Genomic DNA, 17,545 nt, shown 5'->3' on the forward strand with positions numbered 1-17,545 from the left:
ACCCAACAGTCCTGCAAGTCAAATAAAATCCTCAAATTAATAAAACATCGAATTCTGGATGGCACAAAGACGCTAAGAAGTTGCCCAAAAGAGGAATTTTTAGCTGCCTGCTCAGCAGGTCTGCACCACGAAGCTCCAGAGTCTCATTTCTCACCGAGTTCCTCACTTCCCAACTTCCCACCTCCCGCTTTTCACGGGCTATTTTTAATCCCCTCCACTCTCCAGCAGCAGCTTTTCTCCTCAGGACTGAGCACTGGGTTGTGATCTCTGCTGCTCTGCTCTTCAGGGAAGGGCAGCTGTGGCACAGAAAGCTTCCCCAGTTGTCACTGCTGGCCTTGGGCAGCCTGCAAAGGCAGAGCTTGCTAAGTCCCCTCTGCTAATTGCATTAATTTTGCTGATGAGGAGAGGCCCTACACTCAACAAAAACCCCTCAGCCTCTTCCTTTAGCTGGGACCATACTCACTGATGAGCCTTTAGCACCTTTGGGACCAGGTGGACCCTGTGGAGAGACAAATACAGAAAGGAGTCAGCTCCTTTCCAAGCAGAGAGTGCAGAAAGGGAATTTTTAATAAAAAATTTTACTCCTTTTCTGTTTCCATTTTCCCCATCCACTTCAGCTGGGTGTTGCTTTTATTTGCCAACAGGCAAAAAGCTTTTGTGGCACAGCTCCACACTCCTGCCCCAGTGGGGACTGGGGAAGCTGCTGGGAGATTCCTGGAATGTGGAGCTGATCCCACTCCATGCTCAGGACACCCAGCTGGGCACCCCAGGGCCTCTGGCCATCCAAAAAAGGGATAAAAATCAGCAAAAAAGGTCAAGAAACCCCTGTGGGATTGTGGATATTCCAAAAGAAAGGGGGAGGGAACCAGGGTGGGATGATTTCTCCGTGCCCATCTCCCACATCTTCCCACCTCCAGCACTCCTGGGACTCATCCAAGGGTTTTTAAAGGGCTCAGCTAAAAAAACCCCAAACATTGTGCCCAACATCCTCCTGCAGGCATTCCTGGGAGCACCAAAGTGGCTCCTGAGGGCTCCCAAGGAATTCCAAGGCCACTGGTTGTCACCTACCGGTAATCCTGGGGGCCCTGGAGGTCCAATGGGTCCAGAGGGACCTGTGATACCCTAAAAAATAACAGAGAAATAACACTGATCTGCAATTCTGGCCTGAAATTACACATCCAACCCCTGCTCACAGGTGAGCACCCCGTTTTTGGGGGGTTCCAGTCCAATCTGGAGCTTCTCCTGGTTTTTAGAGCATGGGCAAGGAATCTCTGATCTCATTTAGGCTCACACTTCTGAAAATCAGCCCTTCAGATGAATATTTAATGGCAGCATCCCTCCAAGTCTATTCAACTCTTTCATAGGACCCTTGAGAATCTGCTTCCCACTAAAATGGGTCATTTTGGAGCAAATCCATGATTCACACACAGAATAAACCACATTAATACAGGAAATATCCCTCAAAAACTGCCCAGGATCTGCTGCCCATCTCTGCTATGCTGCACCTCCTGGAGGGTGCAGTGCTCCAAAGCACATTCCAGGAAGGTTTTAGGGAATATTTACCTGCTCTCCTTTGGGTCCTGCTGAGCCCTGGGGCCCTGGGAGACCTCTGTCACCCTTTTCTCCCTGCTCTCCTGGTGGTCCAATGAGACCAATTAAACCTGGGTGACCCTGGGGGGAAAGAGCAGATGTTAATTAGGATTTCTGACTGGAGAGAGAGCAAAAGACATTTCTAGATCCGGCCCCTAAATATCAGAGTGAGGTGAGAGGAGTTTGTAGCAACCCTTGGCACGTGGAAGTGGCAGAGTGGACAAAATCAGGAGATTTTTACAGCAGAAAATGCTACAAATATAGAAAGAACCTCAGCACTGGAGCAGCTGCCCATTCCCTGGGGTTATATAAATATATATGAGAGAAAAGTTTATAGGGTGGAGAATCACCCCAAAAATGGGCCAGGGCTCTGCACCTCCACACTCCCCCACAGCTCAGCGCCTTGGGGCACACTCAGAGCGCTCCAGCTCTCCTCTGAAGCTGTCCCTGGGGCTGGTGACACTGCCCAGCCTTGTCCTGCCAGCTGCAGGACCCCTGTGCAGTGCCATTTGTCCCCCCACACCCCAGCAGGGACCAGGCAATGGGATCCTGAGTGGATTCTCACCTTCTCCCCTTTAGGACCAGAGTCTCCCTTCAGACCAGGCAAACCCGGAGGGCCCTTTGGGACACAGAGGGAAAAGAAAAGAGGGAATGAATTCATGTCACACTCGTTCACCCAGCTCAAAAGCTCCTGGAATTGGATGCTCTGGACATACCATTGGGCCTGGAGGACCATCTGGGCCAGGGGATCCTGGGAGACCTTGTTCACCCTGTAAGAAAGTGCAATTCCCTCATTGCCAGCGACAGCAGTGCTCCCAGCTGGGAATATTCTGATTATTCACCTGTGCCAGGGAATGTTTGTCCTGGCTTTTCACAGGTGGAAAAAGCAAAAGGATTTATGTTCCTTCCATGCTCAAATCTCTGCTGGAAAAGGGACTTTGTGGGTCAAGGACAATCACTCCTGGTGAGTGGCTGAAGACCCAGGACTCAAATGAAGCATGTGGGAGATGATATTCACCATCCCATAATTCCCATGAAATCAGGCATTCCAGCACAGACAGAACACTGGGAAAAGGCATCTCCCAGGCAGGTGGGACACAGGAGCAGAGCTGAGCTTCCTCGGGCTGGGAATACTCACAACTGGGCCAGGGATCCCACGGAGGCCATCGGGGCCAGGCTTCCCTGGAGCACCTTGGGGACCAATGGGTCCAGTCTTCCCAGGAGGTCCTTCCAAACCAGCTTCCCCCTGGATGAAGAGGCAGGGTGTTGAATTTGAGTGGGATTGTCAGCTGGTTTTGTGAGAGGGTGCCAGGATGTCATGGAGTGGATGCAGATCCATGCAAAGCACCAGAAATGAAACTTTCTGCTCCTTGATTTTCCTGCTGCTCCCTTCACCTCAGGCACTCTCCAAACTCCTTCAGTTTCCAGCCTTGCCTGGATTCCAGCAGGAACCACCCTTTGGCTCTGAGCTCTGCTGGGCTCAGGGACACCCCTCCACCACCCATCCTCCCTCCCCCGTGCTGCCACAAGGGGATCTGTAATTTCCAATGCCATCTCCATTTGCCCAGCACTCCCACCCAGACAAAGCTGGGTTTGCCCTGGGAAAGGACACGGGGCTCTGCACACCCCATTATTTACAACCCATTACCCTGCCAAATATAGCACTTGGATGTTCCAAACCAGGCAACACATTCCCGTGACCTTACCAAGCCCTAATTATCTCCACAGAGCTTGTTAAGGGCTGAAACACAAGCTCAGATTTGAGGCCAGTGGCCCCAAATCCAGGCTAATTTGTTGTAACACACAGCAAAATCAACTCCCTGCCTCGGCAGAGGGAGATCCTCTTGGACCAGCAAGGACACGGCACAAGTGAAATCCCATTCAGCTCTCACCTTGGCTCCTTTCTCTCCTTGCCTTCCTTCAGGACCAGCTGGACCAGGAGGGCCCTAAAGAAAGCCCAGGATAGATGGAAAACACAATTAGGTGCTGTTGATCTGCAACGGTCCGTTGGAATTAGCGAAACGATGCTGCAGCCCCAGGGAAGGAGGCAAAATGGAGACAAATATCCCTGAAAAGCTTTTTAAATTAGCTCCTTGCTAAATGAATCCCTGGGTTCTGCCAGCAAGGCAGGAAGAGCAGGAGTACCTCATCCTTGGATTTTCTTTGGGCTGTTAACATCTTTAAAAAAAAAAGAAATAAATGGGATTTGCTTGGCAGCTTCCCATCAATTTCCAATGGCTGTGGATGGTGCATCGTTTTATTTTTTTAAGTTATCACATATTTGACACAGTATTTACACAGCATTTATTGTAGGCTTAGTAACACCATGAGTTTTTAAAAGTTAATGGAAATGCTTTTGGGAAAATCTTCCTAAAAAACCAACTCACCCTTTTTCCAGGGGGTCCAGAGGGGCCTGGCTCTCCTGTGGGCCCAGGGGAACCCTGCAGGGAGAGAGGGGAGGGGAACGAGCCATGAGTGCCCACCCACGGATGGAGGGATGGAGGGAGGGAGGGATGGATGGATGGATGGATGGATGATGGATGGATGGATGGATGGATGGATGGATGGATGGATGGATGGAGGGATGATGGATGGATGGATGGATGGATGGATGGATGGAGGGATGGATGATGGATGGATGATGGATGATGGATGGATGATGGATGGATGATGGATGGATGATGGATGGATGATGGATGGATGATGGATGGATGGATGGATGATGGATGGATGGATGGATGGATGGATGGATGGATGGAGGGATGATGGATGGATGGATGGATGGATGATGGATGGATGATGGATGATGGATGGATGATGGATGGATGATGGATGGATGATGGATGGATGGATGGATGATGGATGGATGGATGGATGGAGGGATGATGGATGGATGGATGGATGGATGATGGATGGATGATGGATGGATGATGGATGGATGATGGAGGGATGCATGGAGGGATGGATGGAGGGATGGATGGATGGAGGGATGATGGATGGATGGGGGATGATGGATGGATGGATGGATGATGGATGGATGGATGATGGATGGATGGAGGGATGATGGATGGATGGAGGGATGATGGATGGATGGATGGATGATGGATGGATGGATGATGGATGGATGATGGATGGATGGATGGATGGAGGGATGATGGATGGATGGATGATGGATGGATGGATGGATGGAGGGATGGATGGATGGATGGATGGAGGGATGATGGATGGATGGAGGGATGATGGATGGATGGAGGGATGATGGATGGATGGAGGGATGGATGGATGATGGATGGATGATGGATGGATGATGGATGGATGGATGGATGGATGGATGGATGGATGGATGGATGGATGGATGATGGATGGATGATGGATGGATGATGGATGGATGCATGGATGGATGCATGGATGGATGGATGGATGGAGGGATGGATGGATGGAGGGATGGATGGAATGAGATCCTCAGTGGGCAGTTCCCACTGGGAAAGAGGCTCAGTGTCCCTGGATCTGAGACAGAGCCAAGGGCACTGTGGGGAACAGCTCTCATCTCTCCAGGTACTCACAGTCTGTCCAGGTTCACCATCATCACCTTTGTCACCAGGGGGACCGTCTTGACCCTAAAAAGGAGGGAAAAAGGAACAGGGAGATGTTTTTAGGGTGTGATTGGTGCTGAGCAGAGGAAAGGCCAGGGGAGCTGCTGGGAATGAGCAGCACAGTTGAGCTTCACCAGGCCAGGGGGAGGAACTCTGTGAGACCAACACTTACAGCTGGGCCAGGCTCTCCAGGAGGACCAGGGTCACCAGGGAAACCAACTGGACCCTGCAGAGAGAGAAGAATATTCCCAAGTCAGGGATGCTGCACCTGGAGAGCAGCAGTGACAACGTGGGGAGCCACCCTATGGAGTAAAACCCCAATTCCTACAACCACAACCCCTCTTTGCAGCTGCAGTGTTTTCACCCTGCCCCAGCCCGTCCAGATCTGCATCCTGACTCCCAGAGCTCCAGAGGCAACGCTGGCACTTCCATCCCAGTTTGTCAGAGATCCTCTGGCTGGGTGACAGCAGAGTCCTCCCAGCTTTGGGAATGTGCAGGCTGGAAGGCTTTGCCTTTGCAAATATGTGACATTTCGCACAGGAGGAGCCTCTCAGAGCATTTAATGACTGAAACACTTCAGCATTCTTCCCCATACAATGTCTGTCGGGTGCTTCACATGATTGAAGAAGCAGCCTGCAACCCACCACAGATATCCCAAATCCCATCTGTTAGGAGGGATGACTAAACTCCCCTGCCTCCTCTGCTGCTTTTTGCCATCTTGCCATCTTATCTCATCATGAATTTCAGGCATCAGAGGAGCCTGCAAGATGAACCCTGTACCACTGTCCCCTGGTAAAATCAGCAGAGCTCCACAGGCTTCAGCAGAGCTGTGGAAATCAGCAGCAGCAGGGAGCTGGGTGTGCAGGTACAGCTCCCAAACCCAATAAATCTCCTTGATCCTGTTTTGGAAGCTCTGCTCTGGTGCAGAAGACCTTGGAAAGCCATGAACACAAAGTGACCCTACTGCAGCTCCTCTCCATGGGGTGAGATTCCTGACAGCCTGCAAAAAGCACTGATAATTCCACCATTTCTGGGAAATATGGTACAGTGGGGTCTTTCCCTCATCAGTACCCTAAGGAAGGGGGCTGAGCTCATGGATCCACCAGAGGAGCAATTCCATGGTTGGGAAATGAGTTTTAATTTCCACAGATATCTCTGGGAACATCTGTTGGTGCAGAAATCTCTGCTGGCAAGGCAGGGAAAGACTGAGGGGGTACTTACAGGGCTGCCTTTGGGGCCATCATCACCTGGTGGGCCTTTGGGGCCAGGTGGACCAGCAGCACCAGAGGGACCTGCTTCCCCCTTTTCACCTCTTTCACCTTTAGGGCCCTGTAAAGGACAAAAAACACTTTTATCATCAAGGAAAACAAAAAAAAAAAAAAAAAAACCAAACCCATCCTGATCTCTAATTATCCTTTAATCAGTTCTGAGCAAGAAGCTCTATTTGTGTCTGCAAACACAAGGACATGATTTAACAGCCCCTTCCCACGAGGACTGAGTGGTGCTCGTGGTGTTCAGCCGTGGGTAGCCCAGATTTGGTGACTAAACGTGATCCTATAAATACCCAGGAACGTGGCAATGTGTCATCAATACCCAAATCCAGGACAGGGCTGTTCAGTCCCTGCTGTCCCATCCACACCCACACCTCCCCAGCACATACATGCCTCTCCCAGGGGGCACCTACCGGCAGGCCAACCTCTCCAGGGAGACCAGGCTCACCAGATTCCCCAGGTTCACCCTACAGATGGAAAAAAAGGATGGAAATATTCACATTTCTGCAGGAGGATGAGTTTTCTGCTGGCACAGCAAAGGCACTGCACGAGTGCTGCAGCCAACTCCTGCTTCAGGCTCCTCAGGGCGCTTTACCTTCTCTCCTACTGCACCAGGATTGCCTATTCCTCCAGGAGGACCCTGTGGACCGTCTGCTCCTGGTGGCCCAGATGGACCTCTGGGTCCTGGTGGGCCTGGTGGGCCCTGAGAGAAAAGGAAGGCAAATTTCAGATGGGTTCCTCAGAGCAATGCCAGTGGTGAGATAAGAAAATTGGAAGCCCCTTACCATCTGCCCAACGTCACCCGTTTCTCCCTTCTCCCCAGGTGGTCCAGGCAGGCCCTGTGGAGGGGCAGAGGATGAATTTTAGCTGTGAACATCTCAGGTGAGCCCCAGCTCTCACCATCCTGAATGTAAGACCCTGGGTGAGGGATGGGGGGCTCCAGGCAGCTCTGCAAAATGCAGTTTGTTGTACCCATGAGTCACAGCAGTGCAGGGTCTGGGTGACAGAGCTGTGCCCACAGCTGGCAGCTCCAGCTGCAGGCAGGCCTGGAGACCCTGAGTTTAGGTTACACTGCATTCTATACTTTTCTTTAGGTCACACTGCATTCTATACTTTTCTTTAGGTTCCAGTGCATTCTATACTTTTCTTTAGGTCACAGTGCATTCTGTACTTTTCTTTAGGTTCCACTGCATTCTGTACTTTTCTTTAGGTCACAGTGCATTCTGTACTTTTCTTTAGGTCACAGTGCATTCTGTACTTTTCTTTGCTCAGCACCTCAATACAGCAGAACCAATCCATCCCTTCACTTTTACCTCTAGCCCATCACAACTCCTGTCATTCCCACATCCATGGCTCTGCTCTCCAGTCACTCACAGTCAGTACATCACAGTTTCAGCCAGAAGTTGTTTTTCAGTTTTCTTGCAGTGGAAAATCCTGAGCCCTTTTTCCTGCTTGCCCCATTTGCTGCCTTGTGTGCCTGTGCTCTCCTCCTGCTTGGTGAAAACATCTCCTGGTTTGGGGTGGGTTTATCCTCTGCTCTGAGCCATAACACCCCTTCTCACTAACACACCCTTTGCTCCTTGGCTACCCAGTCAGGCTGGCCCAGCAATTCTTTTCTTCTCTACCAAAACTTGCTTCCATCTCTATTCCTTCTTCAGACTCCACATCCAAAACTCTTTCTGCCAAGCACACACAGCTGTGAGACTCTTGTCAAACTTTCACCCTTCCCAACACCCAAACCCTCCCTGGGTGCTGCAAATTACCTGCAAGCCCACAGGGCCAGGGGGACCAGGGAAACCTCGGGGTCCTTCATCACCTTTCTGCCCAAAGAGACCTTGCTGTCCTCGGGGCCCGGGCTCTCCATCAGCTCCCTGCAAGGACAGGCTCTGCTCAGCCCAGGACAGACGTGGGGACACACCAACCCCACCCCACCACCCCCCTGCAGCAGTGCCAGCCAGGAATCATCCCAGTGCTTCCCAGGAGACTTTTTGGGGGAAAAAAAAGGGATTTTTGCTGATAGGGGGCAATACTCACAGCTGGGCCAGGCTGGCCAATTGGGCCCTGGGGACCTGTGGGGCCTGGGGGACCCTGTCACAAAAAAAGAAATGTCAGTGTTAGGAGCAGAGCAACAAATTCACCTGGAAAAGGTGAATTCCTTCCATACAATCTCCATGAAAACTCCATTAATTCCCAAAAGAGAGGTGGAGAAGAGGGTCAGGCCTCCCTGGACACCCCAGCATTCCTCTGCCCTGGTGCCAGTGGAGAGCAGACTCCTCCAAACACAGTTTTGCTGCAGCAAAGCAATGTCAGCACTCAGCCCTAGCTCCTGGGTAACTCATGTTCTTCCACAAGAAGGGTGTGGAACTGGAATTACCATAGAATTACAGGATGGTTTGGGTTGGAAGGGACCTTTAAAAGTCTTCTGGTCCACCCCTCTGTCATGAGCAGAGACGTCTTCAACTAAATCAGAAAGGGAACTTCAGCCAAAGACCCAACTTTGATGGCAGCACTGCTCATGTTTCACAGATATTTCCATGCTAAGTGGGTGATGTGGAAATATCTCAGTGTTCCTGGGAGCTGGAGGCTCCCACTTGAGGCTCTCACTCTTTTTTTACATCATGTGGGTATTTGATGAAGCACAGAAGATGAATCAACATCAGAAAGCGATATAAATTTAATTTCTATTTCCAGCAAGTCACACAACGAACCAGACTCAAGAGAAGCAGCTACAGCAGGGTCCCCTCCACTCACCTGCTCCCCCTTGTCACCTTTGCTGCCCTTCTGCCCAGGCTCCCCGATCTCACCCTGCCAGGAACAAAGGGACAGCATTAATCCATCACCACTTCCACATCTCAGCAGCCCTGAGCAGCTGCATCCTCATCCCAGATCCCACAGGGACTGATGGGTGAAGATTCCCAGAGATTTGGCCACTCCAGGTGCAACCAAACCCTTTTCCACCCCACAATTCCTCAGCTGCCACACCATCCATGGAGCTGCATCCTGCACACCCTTTGAGCAGCCACGAGGGATTTGTCCCAGCTGATTTTTCCTGGGAATTCTCCATTCCAGAGGGGCTTAATGAGAGAGGGAATAAATTTGGAGAGGCTGGGCATCCTTGGGCAGGTACCTGCTACAGGTTTGGGGGAGCCAATGTGGATTTCAGGGAATTTCTGCATCCTGCACACCCTTTGAGCGGCCACGAGGGATTTGTCCCAGCTGATTTTTCCTGGGAATTCTCCATTCCAGAGGGGCTTAATGAGAGAGGGAATTAATTTGGAGAGGCTGTGCATCCATGGGCAGGCACCTGCTACAGGTTTGGGGGAGCCAATGTGGATTTCAGGGAATTTCTGCATCCTGCACACCCTTTGAGCAGCCACGAGGGATTTGTCCCAGCTGATTTTTCCTGGGAATTCTCCATTCCAGAGGGGCTTAAGGAGAGAGGGAATTAATTTGGAGAGGCTGTGCATCCATGGGCAGGCACCTGCTACAGGTTTGTGGGAGCCAATGTGGATTTCAGGGAATTTCTGCATCCTGCAGACCCTTTGAGCAGCCACGAGGGATTTGTCCCAGATGATTTTTCCTGGGAATTCTCCATTCCAGAGGGGCTTAATGAGAGAGGGAATTAATTTGGAGAGGCTGTGCATCCATGGGCAGGCACCTGCTACAGGTTTGGGGGAGCCAATGTGGATTTCAGGGAATTTCTGCATCCTGCACACCCTTTGAGCAGCCACGAGGGATTTGTCCCAGATGATTTTTCCTGGGAATTCTCCATTCCAGAGGGGCTTAAGGAGAGAGGGAATTAATTTGGAGAGGCTGTGCATCCATGGGCAGGCACCTGCTACAGGTTTGTGGGAGCCAATGTGGATTTCAGGGAATTTCTGCATCCTGCAGACCCTTTGAGCAGCCACGAGGGATTTGTCCCAGATGATTTTTCCTGGGAATTCTCCATTCCAGAGGGGCTTAATGAGAGAGGGAATTAATTTGGAGAGGCTGTGCATCCTTGGGCAGGCACCTGCTACAGGTTTGGGGGAGCCAATGTGGATTTCAGGGAATTTTGTGGCTGGAAGAGCACAGGGAGCCCCATCTGCTGCTGCTCATCCCACGGGACTGCGAGTTCCACAAAACCCCTCCAGCAGCACATCCCACCCAGCTGTGGCATGCACCACTGGGAACGCTGCCCAGCTCCTGCCAGAGTGACCCCAGGCAGCAGGAGCTGTCCCCACCTTGTCTCCATCCTCTCCAGGAGGTCCAACAGGACCTGCAGGGCCCGGCAGTCCCACGGGGCCCTGGATGCCATCCCGGCCAGCCGGTCCTTGGGGACCTTTCTCCCCCTGGAAGCAGAAAAACAGGCAGGTCACACCCGGAGCTCTCTAACCGAGCCATTACAGCCCATTAAGGTTTTATTCAGCTGCTAATGACTCCTGGCTGGATGGGCAGGAGCAGCAGAGCCGCTTCCAGCTGATATTTCATCTGTGCTCCTTGTCTGAGAGGAGACAAAACTTCTGTCTTGAGGGGTAATAAAAAGAACAAGCAAATGTAAGCAGTGAATGCCCAGATCACAGCTGCAATTTCACTGCTACAGCAACATAATCTGATTTAATCTGAGCCCTCTGCCACCCCTGCCTGCATGACAAACAAGACCCCAAGTCATTTTTACTCCCACGAGGCAGATTCTGCTGATTCTGGTCCTGGCTGCCCCAGCTGCTCCCTCCCTGGCTGACCCCCAACTGAGGGGGGTTCTCAGGAGGCCCATCCTGAGATTCTGGACAAATAAAACCACCTGAAGCGAAGAAAACAATCTCTGTGTCAACATCTACTTGTACTCCTTCGAGCAGGAGTTTTCCATCAAATTTGTTTGTTTAGAGGGAATATATTCCAGTTTCCTCGTCCATGACTGAATTGCATCTGAATCCTGGGTGCTCTCCTCTGAATAAATTAGATGCCACCAGAATTGCCTGTTCATCCCTGCCCTGACACGTGCTGGAGGTACTCAGCAGCACAGATGTTCCTAGATGGGATTCACCAGGAAATCCTCACCTCTGGATCAGCTGCTGGAGTTTCCAACAAACCAGCTGATAAACACTTCTGCTATCAGTGAGCCACCACCAGAGCAGCCTGACATCACCAAAGCCACCTCTGGCTCCTTCTGCTGATGGGGCTGGCTCAGTTCTCTGCCCACGGGCCTGGCCTTTGGCTGTTTGTCACCAGGAGGTGACACAGGCTGTGTCACCTTTGCAGCCCCCAGGCCTTCTCCTTGCCTGAGGACACACCAGTCCCTGGGGTCACAGCCATGCTTGACAGGGGTGGCACTTGGGCAGCTGACACCCAGCGCTTTGATGTGCTCAAGATGAGAAAATTCCTTTCTAATTGAACTTTATATCCTTCTTTTTTAATAATTTAAATCTCCCCAGGCACTGGTTCCACGCTCAGCTCCCTGCTGCACACATCTCCAGCTGTCCCACAAGTGCTCCTCTTCACACTGGTACTTACTGGAGCTCCCTTTTCACCTGCAGGTCCTGGAGGTCCCTGAGGGCCAGGTCTGCCTGGCAATCCTATGGGGCCAGCTGATCCTGCAGGGCCACGTTCCCCAGGAGAGCCCTGTTGGGAGGAAGAGGAGGAGGAGGAAAGGAGCTTTAATTGCAGTATCAAGCTTCACCCATGCCCAGACAGAGAGAAATCCAAGCTCTTCATCCATGTTTGATGGGATCACTGCCACGTGAAGAGTTGGTACCACCAGCCTAAGGGGCCCTGCAGATTATTCTTTTGAGTTAAAATCCCTGGAAGGGCTGGATCCTCCTCTGGATGGTGCAGAGAGCTCAGCTCCTGGGGACACATAAACAGCCTGGAATAAGAGCATGAGCCACTTCACAGCCAGCAGGGAGGGTTGGATGATGAATGTTTCCTTCCAGGAGGACAGCCCTGAGCAGAGATCTCAAGTGGAGACAACTTCCAGAGGGAAAGCAGGTGGATTAGAAACAAAATCCTGGATGTTCTGAACCCCTGCAGTTCCCTCAGCCTGTCACGTACGTCCACAGCTGACCCCACAAATGACTGAGCTGTCACAGGCAGGGCTTGTGAAATGAAGGAACATGCAGGGATCATCAGGAAAATCAGGATAAAGCCTGGAGCTGTGACTAACCCTGGCCTGGCCCTGCCAAGCCTGTAAATGGTGCTGCCTGCAAGGACAGGGATACTCACGGCTGGGCCTGGAGGGCCTGGGGGACCTTCGTTGCCTTTCAGCCCTGGAGAGCCCTGGAGGAAGGAAAACAAAGTCAGCTGGGGAGGTGGACAACTGGAGCAGTTGGGAATTCACAACTGGAGCAGCTGGGAATTCACAACTGGAGCAGCTGGGAGTTCACAACTGGAGCAGTTGGGAGTTCACAAATGGAGCAGTTGGGAGTTCACAACTGGAGGAGTTGGGAATTCAACAACTGGAGCAGTTGGGAGTTCACAACTGGAGCAGTTGGGAGTTCACAACTGGAGGAGTTGGGAATTCACAACTGGAGCAGTTGGGAGTTCACAAATGGAGCAGTTGGGAGTTCACAAATGGAGCAGTTGGGAATTCAACAACTGGAGCAGCTGGGAGTTCACAACTGGAGCGGCTGGGAGTTCACAACTGGAGCAGCTGGGAATTCACAACTGGAGCAGTTGGGAGTTCACAACTGGAGCAGTTGGGAATTCAACTGGAGCAGCTGGGAATTCACAACTGGAGCAACTGGGAATTCACAACTGGAGGGACCAAGCAGGTTCTACTCACAATGGGGCCAGGGAGGCCTCGTTCTCCAGGGAAGCCTCTCAGCCCAGGGGGACCGTCCTTCCCTGGGAGGCCAGCAGGACCAGGATCCCCCTGCAAGGACAGGGAGAAAGAGCTGAAGCTCTGCTCATTCCATGGAGGCCCAGCTCACCCCTCAGCCCCCAGCTGGGGCGAGGCAGGAGCTCCATTTCCATTCTGAATCATCCTCTCCCTGTCCAGGGAGGGACGGGCAGCAAGGGGGTGAATTCCAGGCCCTACCTTGGTCCCTTCTTTTCCAGTGAGGCCAGGGAGGCCTTGTTCTCCCGGGGGACCTGGAGGGCCTGGGTGGCCTCGCTCACCCATGGGTCCAGTCTCACCAGTTGGGCCCTGGGAAAAACCAGTCAGAGAAAACGGGGTGGGGATTGGCAGAGCAGCTGAGGAAGGGAAAAGTGCAGGGGATTGGTTTGGTCCTTTGGGCTGCCATGGGATGGAGGAGGTGCCTTCAGTGCCACCAGCACTCCCTGGAGACATTCCCCCTCTGGCATCTCTTCTGGAAGTGGCCAACATCACCCTCAGCAGGCTGGAGACACCGGGAACCTCCTGAGAGGGCCCAAATTTCACCCAAATGAGATGTTACCACCACAACTATCACGCTTAGCTTTCCCTTTTTAATTGAAAACTTCCCGAGCACTCTCCAAGCCTGCTGATTCCTGCTCCTGCTCGGATGGGGCATAAATAATGCATGAGGCTCGCTCTCCCTGGCAATTACTGCCTGCCTCCCTGCCCTCCGAGGGCACTCAGGGTGACAAGTGTCACACAGGGCTCCCCAGGGGCTCCTTCTTAGGAGGACAAAAGCCACATGCACAAAGCCACGGTGTCCCTGCCCCTTGGTGGCTTTGGGGACAGGGCTGTAACTCATGTCCTGCTGCTGCAGGGGGGGCTTAGAGCAGGCAGAGCTCACTCAGCAGCCACAGATCACAGCAACTGCACCCAGCAGAGCCCCACCGAATTGCCACCCAGCCTAATTTGCACTTGAGAAGACAGACACAGCCGCCAGGGGATTGCCCCTAATCAGGGAATTTACAAATCAGGGACTTTATGGTGTCATTAGAGAGGACAAATTAATTGCTTTCTAATTAAAGAGCTGCTCCCCAGCAGCTCAGGGAAGAAGGCTCGACCCAAAGCCAGTCCTAAGCTCAGCGTGGGCTCACTGGAAGTTGTGCTTGTTGGAGGTGACTGAAAGCAGAGCAGCCCAGCTCTGACAGAACCTGGCAGCCCTTCAGATGAAAGAGGGATGACTTTCCTCACAGTGACATGGAAGAGCACTCTGGCATCACGTTTGCTCTGCCCTGACCACCAGCAGCTGCACAGCCCTTGGAGATCTCTTTTAACTCCCTGGCTGCTTCAGCTCTTTGAGCTGGGATGTGTTTTTTTAGATGTTTTGTGCTTTTCAGCTGGGTTGTCTTTTTCAGCTGGGTTGTCTTTTTCAGCTGTTTTCTCACCCTACTCAGGTTTTACACCAGGGTGCTTGTGCTGAGCTCACAGGAACCCCCTCATTTACGTTTTCCTAAACCCCATCCCAAGCCCTCAGCAAGGTGAGCTGGGGCCATGGTGGGGATTTCACACCTGCCTCAGGAATTTCAAAGCCACCTGACAAGGCTTTGCCTTCCCTGGAAAAGCAGTCCCTGCTGCACAAGACCAGTGCAGGGGGGAGCATTTCCTTCTTACCTGAGGCCCTACGACACCAGGGGGGCCTGGAGGGCCAGTCTTGCCTTGGAAACCCTGTTAGAGAAAGGAAAAGACAAAGAGGTGACACTTCTGTGAGGGTCACACTGCCACCAGCTGCTCCTCCTGACCAGGGTGGGCACCCGAAGGAAAGGGAAATAAAAAAAATCAAACAGAAAGTTGGGAAATGTCTTTGTGCATTTATAAAGGGTGAAACAGAGGAAGGAGAAGGGGTTCTCCAAGCTCAGCCCTGCTGTTTGGATGGAGCTGCTGTGCTGTGGCCATGTATATGTGTATCTATAAAAATCTGTTCCGCTCATAAAACCATGGAGGAAATGGCAATTAAAAACACCATTAATGGCTATTAAATGGCTCTTAAAATCAGTGTGAATTTCTTCAAGCTGAGCAACCCTTAAAAGCTTTTTCCCTTCTCCTGCTCCCCATTCTGGTGCTGGTTTAGGCTGGGTTCTGTCTCAGCTCAGCTCCCAGAAGCTCAGGGACAGCTTAACCCACTGGGGGCTGAGTGAATCTTTATCTCCTCCATCAACATTTGCTGAAAGGAAGCACAGCCCTGCTTGTCTGCAAAGGCTGATGAGCAGGGAAGTCTCCCTGACAGCTCCTTCCAATGGCATTTTGAAGAGTGACAACGAGGAACTCTCACCACGGCAATTGTTTGGCTCTCCCAGGCTACTCCTTAAAAAGCACATTAATTATGGTTGTTACTCCAGCCTGCTGACAAGCTTGAGGAATGGCATTTAGGGCACACGGGCTATTCTCTCCTTGCCACAAAAGAGGATCAGATAAATCCCATGCCAGCTCTAGCCTGTCATGCTGAAATAACTCCTCCATGCTACCCTGGCTGCCTGCAGATCAGAAAATCACTGCCACTGATGGGGAAATGGCAAAATATCCTTGGGAAATGAAGGTGCAGTTTAAACTCTGATCACAGACAAATATTGAGATCATTTATGTGGAGAACTTTCCTTATTAACCTGAAGAAAGGGCTTTCCTTTTGTGCTCCTTGAGCCTTGGGCACAGAGGCTTTAGAATCTGCCACGGATTTTTTAAAGCCAATCTTTGCAAATCTAATATGGCCCAATATCTCAGCATGCCTGTTTGCTGCTGAATGGGAACTTCAATCAGGGGAAGTGCTTGACACAGAGATGTCAATCTTGCACAAAGATGCTCTGCACTGACCAGGCTATTGATGTAGAAAGAGCATTTAATTCATTTTTTTTTGCTTCTCTCCTTGCATTTTGGCACTGTGAGGAGAAAGGGGACAAAAAGGGGACTTCTCCTGCCTGGGTCTGCATGGGAAAGTGATCTCTGCAAGGCTGATGGCACAGGTTGACAGAGATTCTCTTTCCTGGGAGAGGCAAATTGAGAAAAGCAATTAGGGACAGCTTTCAGACCCCAAAATAATTAAAAGACCATTTTCCATTCCCTCCTGCAGACTTGGAGGCTGATGCTTTTGACTGCAGTCTCAGAAGGTGATGACAGCAGGTGCTGTCAAAGCTCTCATTGCTCCCTCCACCTTGGATGTCATGGAAAACTCAAGGAAGGCTCAATGTCAGTCAGGCTCTGGCAGGTGAAAACTCTTCACCTTTAAGTTAATCCTGACCTGAGGACTTGGCTCAAAAATACCTCAAAACCCCCTTTGTTTTAAAATCAGCCTTGTGGCATGTAAATAAATACCTGGTGCTGGGCTGAGCAGTGTTTGCACTGCCTTGCTTAGCAAATGCCAGGCTAGTTAATTAAATTGTCTGGTAAGCTGAGGGGAAAAAGTGCACCATGTGCAACACCTCGTTAATGCTCATTTGCTGGGGAGAAACGAGCTGCTTCCCACAGAGACAGACCCTCAGGGACCCCAAACCACCCACACTGGGGCTGCATCTCCCCAGCAGCCCAGGAGGGCTTGGAGAACCCAAAATGAGCCTCTGGAGTAATGACCAGCTCAAGGTTTTTTTGGCTACTTACAGTTTCTCCTCTCTGGCCAGGGTGTCCAGGCAATCCATCCTTCCCAGGAGGGCCCTGTGGGAGAAGCAGCAATAAAACTGTGCCAAGCATTGAATCAGCCCTGCTTGCCCAAGCTGTTTCACTGGGAAATGGAGCTGCAGAGCCTAAAAGCTCCATCCCTTTCCTCCCCACACATCTCCCAAAGGATTGATCCCACGGGAGCTGCTCGCCACACCCAGGAAAGCATTTCCCAGGGTACAACAACTGCAGGGACAGCAGTGCTGTGCTGTCCTCCACGTCCACAGAGGGAAAATAAAGCCCAGAACAGCCACAAAAGATCCCAGAGATCCTGAGTCAGTAGGAAATGAACATTTATAATCAGCTGCAATTTACTGGGCTATTTAAAATCTGAACCCGTGGGGTTGTTATCAGCAAATCTCAGTGATGCCTTTCCTTGGGAACTCGTCAGGGAATCAGGCTGGGTGGGAAGGGCTGGATTATCCCTTTGGATGTGCCAGGAATTGAGTTACTTACAGGGGGGCCTTTTGGTCCAGGAAATCCAGTCGGTCCCTGCGGCCCTGGTGGTCCCTGGGATGAAAGACAAGGCAGAGAAGTTGGTTAAGGAACCTGCAGCACTTGGTAGGAAATATTGCCTCTGTGAGAGCAGCAGGTAAGCA

At 51.5% G+C, this 17,545-nt stretch overlaps 1 protein-coding gene across 3 annotated transcripts in view; it reads right to left on the minus strand.

Annotated features, from left to right (window-relative positions):
* The window catches only part of COL5A1 (collagen type V alpha 1 chain), a 145,498-nt gene that overhangs the window by 13,988 nt on the left and 113,965 nt on the right, over positions 1-17,545 (minus strand). For all 3 annotated transcript variants that reach the window (XM_059864825.1, XM_059864824.1, XM_059864827.1), the window contains 25 exons: positions 17,403-17,456; positions 16,890-16,943; positions 14,916-14,969; positions 13,467-13,574; positions 13,212-13,301; positions 12,653-12,706; positions 11,945-12,052; positions 10,678-10,785; positions 9,206-9,259; positions 8,489-8,542; positions 8,218-8,325; positions 7,240-7,293; positions 7,050-7,157; positions 6,868-6,921; positions 6,405-6,512; positions 5,356-5,409; positions 5,154-5,207; positions 3,978-4,031; positions 3,483-3,536; positions 2,729-2,836; positions 2,307-2,360; positions 2,156-2,209; positions 1,564-1,671; positions 1,069-1,122; positions 464-499 (listed from right to left, as the gene is read on the minus strand). In XM_059864825.1, the coding sequence (XP_059720808.1) occupies positions 464-499; positions 1,069-1,122; positions 1,564-1,671; positions 2,156-2,209; positions 2,307-2,360; positions 2,729-2,836; positions 3,483-3,536; positions 3,978-4,031; positions 5,154-5,207; positions 5,356-5,409; positions 6,405-6,512; positions 6,868-6,921; positions 7,050-7,157; positions 7,240-7,293; positions 8,218-8,325; positions 8,489-8,542; positions 9,206-9,259; positions 10,678-10,785; positions 11,945-12,052; positions 12,653-12,706; positions 13,212-13,301; positions 13,467-13,574; positions 14,916-14,969; positions 16,890-16,943; positions 17,403-17,456 (1,800 nt within the window). The remainder of the gene's footprint in view (positions 1-463; positions 500-1,068; positions 1,123-1,563; positions 1,672-2,155; positions 2,210-2,306; positions 2,361-2,728; positions 2,837-3,482; positions 3,537-3,977; positions 4,032-5,153; positions 5,208-5,355; positions 5,410-6,404; positions 6,513-6,867; positions 6,922-7,049; positions 7,158-7,239; positions 7,294-8,217; positions 8,326-8,488; positions 8,543-9,205; positions 9,260-10,677; positions 10,786-11,944; positions 12,053-12,652; positions 12,707-13,211; positions 13,302-13,466; positions 13,575-14,915; positions 14,970-16,889; positions 16,944-17,402; positions 17,457-17,545) is intronic.

Source organism: Haemorhous mexicanus, chromosome 21 (genome assembly GCF_027477595.1).
Source record: "Haemorhous mexicanus isolate bHaeMex1 chromosome 21, bHaeMex1.pri, whole genome shotgun sequence".
In the NCBI taxonomy this organism is placed as follows: Eukaryota; Metazoa; Chordata; class Aves; order Passeriformes; family Fringillidae; genus Haemorhous; species Haemorhous mexicanus.